This window comes from Mustelus asterias, unplaced genomic scaffold (assembly GCF_964213995.1).
Source record: "Mustelus asterias unplaced genomic scaffold, sMusAst1.hap1.1 HAP1_SCAFFOLD_220, whole genome shotgun sequence".
Classification (NCBI taxonomy): Eukaryota; Metazoa; Chordata; class Chondrichthyes; order Carcharhiniformes; family Triakidae; genus Mustelus; species Mustelus asterias.
The window spans coordinates 661,940-671,944 of NW_027590204.1; the positions used below are offsets into that span (position 1 = coordinate 661,940).

General features: G+C 47.0%; 1 protein-coding gene across 1 annotated transcript in view; it reads left to right on the forward strand.

The window, feature by feature from the left end:
* LOC144485784 (uncharacterized) overlaps window positions 1–10,005 on the forward strand; it is an 89,840-nt gene that overhangs the window by 67,042 nt on the left and 12,793 nt on the right. Inside the window, exon 4 of the mRNA XM_078203869.1 lies at window positions 4,411–5,345. Within this exon, the coding sequence (XP_078059995.1) occupies window positions 4,411–5,345 (935 nt within the window). The remainder of the gene's footprint in view (window positions 1–4,410; window positions 5,346–10,005) is intronic.

Sequence of the window (10,005 nt, forward strand, 5' to 3'; positions counted from 1 at the left end):
CTGTGAATCCTCCTCATCAAGTTCCCTGCAAAAAGAGTTTTAAAAAACTAATTCAGAACTGACAATTTCAGTTTCCACGAAACATTTCTCTATCTCATTTATCTTGAGCTGTAATCCCCATCCCACACACTCTCTCTTGTCCCTGAGCTGAAATCAAACACATTGCCTCATCTCCACTCTGAGCCCAGCTCCCTCTCCCTCCAGCTGGATTCAGTCCTCCAGACCATGTACAGACTGAGAGTACAATCAAGGAGTCAATTATTTTCCTTCCAAGTCAGGGGACGTGCAGCCCCACTGACTCTGTTGTTACCACAATGGGCACACGTGCTCTGCTCACCAATGAAACACCGCGGTGACCATTAACATGGGCCTGTTCCGAGGAAAGGCTCCATTTTATTTGTGCCACAACAGCAGGGGAATTACCTCCTGCACAGGCACAAAGGTATCATCAGTCACAGAAAATAATTGCAGCTGGTGTCTCAAACCTCATTTTACCATTTGCTCCCAGACATTCTCAATTCAATTTTGAAATGCAAACTGAAATCTGGCATTATGGGGTAAATCAAAACACATTTTAATGGTCATTTTCAGAATGACTATTCCCGAGAATTAATTCCCAAGTCAGTAAATTAAAATTCTCATCAGCAATGTAGGCAGCACAGTGGTTAGCACTGCTGCCTCACAGCTCCAGGGACCTGGGTTTGATTCCCAACCTGGGTCGCTGTCCGTGTAGAGTCTGCCTGTTTTCCCCATGTCTGCGTGGGTTTTGTCCAGATGCTCCAGTTTCCTCCCATCGTCCAAAGATATGCCAGTTAGGTGCATTGGCCATGCTAAATTGCCCCTTAGTGTTCTGGGATGAGTAGGTTAGAGGGATTAGCGGGTTACATATGTGGGGTTACGGGAACAGGGCCGAGGTGGGATTGTTGTCGGTGCAGACTCGACGGGCCGAATAACCTCCTTCAGCAGTGTAGGGATTCTATGAAATACATTGGGAGAATTGCTATTTTAATGGGTATTTTCACAAATGCTATAAAATGATTTTTCAAAACAAATTAATATTTTCTTCAACAGATGCTTAATAAATAAAAAGTATTTTATAAAACAACCACCCAATATGGGGTTCTGGATTCTAACTCAGGGTTTCTGAGCTCCAGGAACCACAAACTGAACCAGCCGGGAATTGTCTCCACAAAACTTCCCCAACTCCCTCCCGGGAAAAAGCTGCAAACCCGGGAGCTGCAGCTTTTTACTGGGGGTGTTGGGGCCTCCAGCGGGTGTTTGTGAATCCTCCCCGCCCACCTCCCAGGGTTTCCTCCCTTCCCAGAGATCAGAGTCCTCATTGATTTGAGGCCAAAGTGTAACCTCTTATTTATTGTCCCCCTCCCCCATCCTCTGATGTGAACCATCCTCCAGTGGCTGAGCCAGGATGGGGCCGTTAACCTGGGCCTGTTCCCGGGAGGGAGGGAGGGAGAAGCCCCGCAGCTGCAAACCAGGGAGCTGACAATGATTCTGAAGGGTTTGCGGATCCACAAAGTGTTTCCAAATCCTCCCAGCCACCGCCGAACGCTGACTCCGCTTCTCCGGGACAAACAAGCGCCAAGGACAGCAATGACACTGCGCATGCTCCACATCACAATGCCCGGGCACTGATTGACGGCAGCTCCTGACCAATAGGAAGAGGGGGCGGGGCTGGAGGACCGAGCGGGAGCGGGCTGGTCCTCCAACCAATTGGAGTGAACGAGGGGCGGGAAGTGCGGGTAATGGCGCCGGACAGACGATTTTAACTCGGAAGCGAGATCAATACCAGGTAGAGGGCGGTGCGCGGGGAGCGATGAATCCAGCGGGTGGGTGGAGAGACTTTGTAAACACGTTGTTCAAATCCAAACCCCGGAAATGAACTTCCCGGTCCCCCCCCCCCTTTGTACCAAATGGAGCGGCAGCTTGTAGTGTTAGACCCGGGCTGACTGCCGCCATTGAGGCTGCATGTGGGAGGCCGGCAGGGATTGTGATCGGAGAGTGAAGCCCTGACGTCACAATGGAATGGGTGAGAGTGTGATGTCACAATGCAATGGGTGAGTGTGACGTCACAATGGAATGGGTGAGAGTGTGTCATCACAATGGAATGGGTGAGGGTGTGACGTCACAATGGAATGGGTGAGGGTGGGATGTCACAATGGAATGGGTGAGAGTGTGACGTCACAATGGAATGGGTGAGTGTGACGTCACAATGGAATGGGTGAGGGTGTGACGTCACAATGGAATGGGTGAGGGTTCCAGATGAGCTGAGACTGGGCTGGAGTCGGGCGATGACACTGACATGTGGCCCGGTGGCACAGTGGTTAGTGCAGCTGCCTAACAGCGCCAGGGACCCGGGTTCAATTCCAGCCTCGGGTCGCTGTCTGTGCAGAGTTTCTACATTCTCCCCGTGTCTGTGTGGGTTTCCTCCGGGTGTTCCGGTTTCCCTCCACAGTCCAAAGATGTGCCGGTTAGACGGATTGGCCATGATAAATTGTCACTTGGTCTCAGGGGGATGAACAGGTAAATATCTGGATAGCGATTGTTGTCAGTGCAGGCTCGATGGGCTGAATGGCCTCCTTCTACACTGTATTTTATTATTCATTTTTATTAATTAATTACTATTAATGCTTCCATGAATGAAGGTGGTCTTGATGATGATGTGGACATGTGGCTGGAAGCTCATCTTGGGATGAACTATTTCACCCTGGTTATGAACAGCCTGGTTCAGCCTCAGACAGTTGCCAGGAGGAGAGATAAAGTTGTTGGCGGGGGAGTGGAGTTTGTAGTGGGGACTGAACACAATGGGTTCAGTCTTCCCAGTATTTATATGAAATAAATTTCTGTTCTTTCAGTACTGGATGTCAGACAAGTCAGGATGGTGTGTGGGTTGGAGAGGAGCTTGGAGCTCATGGTGTTCACAGGGTTTGGAAATTCTGTCAAAGTTCCTGTTGAGTTATAGATGTATAAAATCTCTCTCCTCACCTCCGGCCTCTCCTACTTCTCTCTGTTTCCACTCAGAGTGTGGAGATGCCGGCGTTGGACTGGGGTAAGCACAGTAAGTAATCTCACAACAGCAGGTGAGAATCCATAGATATGGATGGAGATTTACAACTTTTTGGGAATGAAATAGGAAAGATTGTTCGATAGAAACTAGAATTGTCTGCTCTGAATTTCTATCCTATACTGACTGTGATGACTTTTGCAAACTCATTTCACAGGATTTTCAATGAGGAATCACAGGCAAAAATCTCAGCGTCACATCTAGACAGAGTCATATTCCTTGGGATCTGAATATCTTGTAATATGGAACTGTAGCTACGTTATATATTTCCAGACATCTCTTCCCTCAGAGGGTTGTTAGTCTTTTGGATTTCTCTTCCACAGGGACCAGTGGAGGCTGAGGATCATTGAATATATTCCAGTTAGACAGATCTTTGACTGACAAGGGTGTCAAGGGTTATGGGGAACAGAAGATTTTGGAGCAAAAGCTAATATGTGGGGGGATTTCTTCACTGAAGGATGTGGTAAAGCTTTGGAATTCTCAACCCCTAAGGACAGTGAAGCCTCAGTCATCAACTATTTTCAAGAGAGAGATTGATTGGTTTCTAGATATTGAGGATATCAAGGGATATGGGTTTAGTGTGTGGAGAATGATGCTGAGGTAGATGAACGAATTATCTCATTGAATAGTTTAAAAGGCTCGATGGGCCAAATGGCCGACTGCAGCTCCTATTTGTTATGGTCTCTGTGTCCAGGACAGGAAGCAGTGAGCATGGATCTGTCAATCAGCCTCAATCAGCACCTTCAGGAGAATTGGGAGGGTGAATATTAGATACAGCAGAGTGAGAATGGAGGGAGAGTGTGTGGGATGGAGATTTACAGCTTTTTGGGACTGAAATAGGAAAGAATGTTCCATGGAAACTAGAATTGTCTGTTCTGAATTTCTATCCTGCACTGACACTGATGACTTTTGTAAACCCGTTTTACAGGATATTGAAAGAGGAATCACAGGCCGAAATCTCAAACGTCACATCTAGATCTGACAGAGTCATATTCCTTGGGAACTGAATATCATCGGCCTTTGAATCTAGAAGGAGAAATGGTTGTCCGGTCTGTCGATTTGAAAAGATTTCAAACATCAGTGTGACTGGAAAAGCACCAACACACTGCCACACTCGAGTGAGAGTGTTCCAATGCACTGACTAAACCAGTTACACAGCCTGAATAAATATCACACCATTCACAGCGGGGAGAGACTGTACTCGTGTTCTGTGTGTGGACGAGGCTTCAACTGATTGTCCACCCAAGACAGAGGCAAGGACACCTGCACCATGGAGAAACCATGGAAATGTGCAGACTGTGGGAAGAGATACAGAGTCCCATCTCTGCTAGAAGCTCATCGGCGCAGCCACACTGGGGAGAGGCCGTTCATCTGCTCTCAGTGTGGGAAGGGATTCACTCGGTCATCTGACCTGCAGACACACCACCGAGTTCACACTGGGGAGAGACCGTTCACCTGCTCTCAGTGTGGGGAGGGATTCACTCAGTCATCCCACCTGCAGAGACACCAGCGGGTTCACACTGGGGAGAGACCATTCACCTGCTCTCAGTGTGGGGAGGGATTCACTCAGTCATCCAGCCTGCAGGCACACCAGCGAGTTCACACTGGGGAGAGGCCATTCAGCTGCTCTCAGTGTGGGAAAGGATTCACTTGTTCATCCCACCTGCGGAGGCACCAGCGAGTTCACACGGGGGAGAGACCATTTACGTGTTCTCAGTGTGGGGAGGGATTCACTCAGTCATCCAGCCTGCGGGCACACCAGCGAGTTCACACTGGGGAGAGGCCATTCAGCTGCTCTCAGTGTGGGAAGGGATTCACTTGTTCATCCAGCCTGCAGATACACCAGCGAGTTCACACTGGGGAGAGGCCATTCAGCTGCTCTCAGTGTGGGAAGGGATTCACTCAGTTATCCAACCTGCAGAAACACCAGCGAGTTCATACTGGGGAGAGGCCATTCAGCTGCTCTCAGTGTGGGGAGGGATTCACTTGTTCATCCAGCCTGCAGAGGCACCAGCAAGTTCACACTGGGGAGAGACCATTCAGCTGCTCTCAGTGTGGGGAGGGATTCTGTGATCCATCCAGCCTGCGGAGGCACCAGCGAGTTCACACCGGGGAGAGACCATTCACCTGCTCTGATTGTGGCAAGGGATTCAGTCAATCATCCAACCTGGTAAAGCACCAGCGAATTCATACTGGGGACAGGCCATTCACCTGCTCCGTGTGTGGGAAGGGATTCACTCAGTCACCTCACCTGCTGAAACACCATCATGTTCACGAGTGACTGCAAGGACTGAATTTTGCTGTTAATCACATCGAGGTCCCAACCATTTTCATTGGTGTCTGTTTCTGCTGATGTTAATAAACCCTGGCCCAGTTGTAAGATTTGTATTGTGGATTGTCTCGGCTGAGTCCTGAACTCGTAAATAAAAACAAGAAGTGCTGTAAAAACTCAGCAGGTCTGACAGCATCTCTGGAGAGAGAAACAGAGCTACTGTTTTGACACTGAAGAAGAGTCACATTCAACTGGAAACATTAACTGTTCCTGTCTTTACAGATTCTGTCAGACGTACTGAGATTTTGCAGCAACTTCTGTTTTTAGAATGACGGTGAATAAAGAACAATACAGCACAGGAACAGGCCCTTCGGCCCTCCAAGCCCGCGCCGCTCCCTGGTCCAAACGAGACCATTCTTTTGTATCCCTCCATTCCCACTCCATTCATGTGGCTATCTAGATAAGTCTTAAACGTTCCCAGTGTGTCCGCCTCCACCACCCTGCCTGGCAGCGCATTCCAGGCCCCCACCACCCTCTGTGTAAAATATGTCCTTCTGATATCCGTGTTAAACGCCCCCCCCCCCGCCCCTCCCCCCCTGCCCTCACCTTGAACCTATGACCCCTCGTGAACGTCACCACCGACCTGGGAAAAAGCTTCCCAGCGTTCACCCTATCTATGCCTTTCATAATTTTATACACCTCTATTAGGTCACCCCTCATCCTCCGTCTTTCCAGTGAGAACAACCCCAGTTTACCCAATCTCTCCTCATAACTAAGCCCTTCCATACCAGGCAACATCCTGGTAAACCTCCTCTGTACTCTCTCTAAAGCCTCCACGTCCTTCTGGTAGTGTGGCGACCAGAACTGGGCGCAGTATTCCAAATGCGGCCGAACCAACGTTCTATACATCTGCAACATCAGACCCCAACTTTTATACTCTATGCCCCGTCCTATGAAGGCAAGCATGCCATATGCCTTCTTCACCACCTTCTCCACCTGTGACGTCGCCTTCAAGGATCTGTGGACTTGCACACCCAGGTCTCTCTGCGTATCTACACCCTTTATGGTTCTGCCATTTATCGTATAGCTCCTCCCTACATTATTCCTACCAAAATGCATCACTTCGCATTTATCAGGGTTGAACTCCACCTGCCATTTCTTTGCCCAGGACGAGAAGGGGGGATGTAATAACTGGAAATGAGAAAATGGCTGTGGCATTGAACAGGTATTTTGTGTCGGTCTTCACAGTGGAAGACACAAAGAACATGCCAAAAATTGATGACAGGAAGGCTATGGCAGGTGAGAACCTAGAAACTCTCATCACGAAAGAGGTAGTGTTGGGCAAGTTAATGGGGCGAAAGGTAGACAAGTCTCCTGGTCCTGATGGAATGCATCCCAGGGTAATAAAAGAGATGGCGGGAGAAATAGCAAATGCACTAGCGGTAATTTACCAAAATCCGCTGGACTCTGGGGTGGTTCCTGCAGATTGAAAACAGCAAATGTGACGCCACTGTTTAAAAAAGGAGGTAGACAAAAGGCAGGTAACTATAGGCCGGTTAGCTTAACTTCTGTAGTAGGGAAAATGCTTGAATCTATCATCAAGGAAGAAATAGCGAGACATCTGGATATAAATTGTCCCATTGATAAGACACAGCATGGGTTCATGAAGGACAGGTCATGTTTGACTAATTTGGTGGAATTCTTTGAGAACATTTCATGTGTAGTGGACAATGGGGAACTTGTGGATGTGGTGTATCTGGATTTCCAGAAGGCATTTGACAAGGTGCCGCACCAAAGACTGCTGCATAAGATAAAGGTGCAGTGTTATGGGTAATGTATTAGCATGGATAGAGGATTGGTTAACTAACAGAAAGCAAAGAGTGGGGGTAAGTGGGTGTTTTTCTGGTTGGCGATCAGTGACTAGTGGTGTGCCTCAGGGATCAGTGTTGGGACCGCAATTGTTTACGATTTACATAAATGATTTGGAGTTGGGGACTAAGTGTAGTGTGTCAAAATTCGCAGATGACACTATGCCTTATTCACTACCTGGAGAGAATTCAGAGATGGTGTAAAACTGGGATCTGCTCCTAAATGAAAGGATCAATGTTTACTTTTGCCACTCTTTTTCGTTTTATATATTTGTAGAAACTTTTGCTTTCTGTTTTTATATTCTGAGCTAGTTTACTCTCATAATCCATCTTACCTTTCTTTATAGCTTTTTTCATGGCTTTCTGCTGACCTTTAAAGATTTCCCAATCCTCTCAGTTCCCACTTATCTTTGCCACTTTGTATGCATTTTCTTTCAATTTGATACCTCCTTTATATCCTTCGATATCAATGGCTGATTATCTCTTTTTCTACAGTCTTCCTTATCACTGGTATATACTTTTGCTGAGCACTGTGAAAGATTGCTTTGAAAATCCTCCACTGTTCCTCAATTGTCCCACCATAAAGTTTTTGTCCCAGTCTACCTCAGCCAACTCCTCCTTCATCCCTTTATAGTCTCCTTAGTTTAAGTACAAGACACTGGCATTGGATTTTACCTTCTCACGCTCCATCTGTATTTTAAATTCAACCAAGGAAGGAATTCAATTACCCATCCCTGCTGGAAACTCATCGACGCAGTCACACTGGGATGAGGCCATTCATCTGTCCCCAGTGTGGGAAGGGATTTGCTCACTCATCTACTCTGCTGAGACACCAGCAAATTCACACTGGGACGAGGCCATTCAATTGCTCTTGTGTAGGAAGGGATTCAGTTGGTCATCCAGTCTCCTGACACACCAGCGAGTTCACACCGTGGAGAAGCCATTCACCTGCACCCAGTGTGAGAAGAGATTCGCTGGACTCATCCAACCGAGCAATACAATGGCGAACTCACAACGAGGAGAGGCCATTCACCTGCTCCCAGTGTGGGAAGGGATTTAATAGTCATCCAAACTAGCAGTACACCAGCGAGTTCACACTGGAGAGAGGCCTTTTACCTACTGTGTGTGTGGCAAGAGATTCATTGACTCATCCAGCCGAGCAATATACCAGCGAATTCACAAAGGGGAGAGGCCATTCACTTGCTCCCGGTGTGGGAAGGGATATGTTACCTCATCCACTCTTCTGAGACACCAGCGAATTCACAAGGAACTATTGTGATTGTATTTTCCTGTTGAGCATATTCAGACTAAACCATGTTCCTTTGGGTCTGTTTCTGCTGAATTGAAAAATAACTTCAGCTCTGTTTAGGTGTTAATACAGTTGGTCTGAGAAGAGGAGGATTTGGGGTCAGGAAACTTGTACAAAGCATCAGATTATCTGAACAGCAGAGAATTTTGTACATGGAAGGAAACAACTCCGTTCTCAATCACATTATGGAGAAACCATGCAAATGTGGAGACTGAAGTGATTGGTGGACCATTTTTTTTTGGTTTTCTAATTCAGCACATTTTTATTTTTATTCGTTTACTATCATATTATGGTGAGCACTCGGGTTTGATTCCTGGCTTGGGTCACTGTCTGTGTGGAGTTTGCACGTTCTCCCCGTGTCTGCATGGGTTTCCTCCGGTGCTCCGGTTTCCTCCCAGTCGGAAAGACATGCTGGTTCGGTGCATCGGCTATGCTAAATTCTCCCTCTGTGTATCCAAATAGGAGCCGGAGTGTGGCAACTCGGGGATATTCAGTAACTTCATTGCTGTGTTAATGTAAGCCTACTTGTGACACTAATCAATAAACTTAAACTATATTACATGTAGCTCCGCTGTATCTTTCCAGTCAGACTCATTACAGCTCAGAAGGAATGCATTGGGTTTCTCAAACCTATTTGACTCTTTGTAGACGAGTTACACGGCCTGAAAAAAACATCACAACATGCAGCGTGGGGAGAAACTGTAGACATGTTCTGTGTGTGGACGAAGCTTCAACCTGGAGAGATACGAGGACTCTGGCACCATGGAGAAACTGTGGAAATGGGAGGATTGTGGGAAGGGATTCAATTACCCATCTGCACTGAAAACTCATCAATGCAGTCACACTGGGGTAGAGGCTGTTCAGTTGTGCTGACTGTGGGAAGGGATTCACTCAGTCATCTGCTCTGCAGAAACAGCAAGTTCACACTGGAGAGAGACCATTCACCTGCTCTGAGTTTGGGAAAGGATTCACTGAGTCATCATCTGTGGAGAAACCAGAGAGTTCATCTTGGTGAGAGGCCATTTACTGGCACTCAGTGTGGGAGCAAAAGAATGATTCAACCCCTGTTGAGACATTATGGCAATCACTCAGATTAGACCCATTATCTGCTCTGGGTGTTAACTAAATTATTTGAGATTAAATATATACAAATGGAGGGCATTGATTGGATGAGTGCAAATAAAGAGACACTGTCACAGAGTGGAGTTGGGAGGTATGTACTTGTCATGTTTTACTCTGCAAATAAATCTATTCCAAATAAAGGTTAGCTTCAGTTTCTTCCTTCACCATAACGCTGTCAGGATTATAACATGGTAACAGGGAATGTTTGTCTCATGGTGAATTTTAAAAACTAAAGGAAAATATATTTCAGGCAGGAGCTTACAATCCCAGTAGCTTTTGTGAGAAATGGTTGAAAGCCAGTGGGAATTGTCAGGGTCTGATTACCCGCTGATGTTCTTGAAGTCTGAACCACACG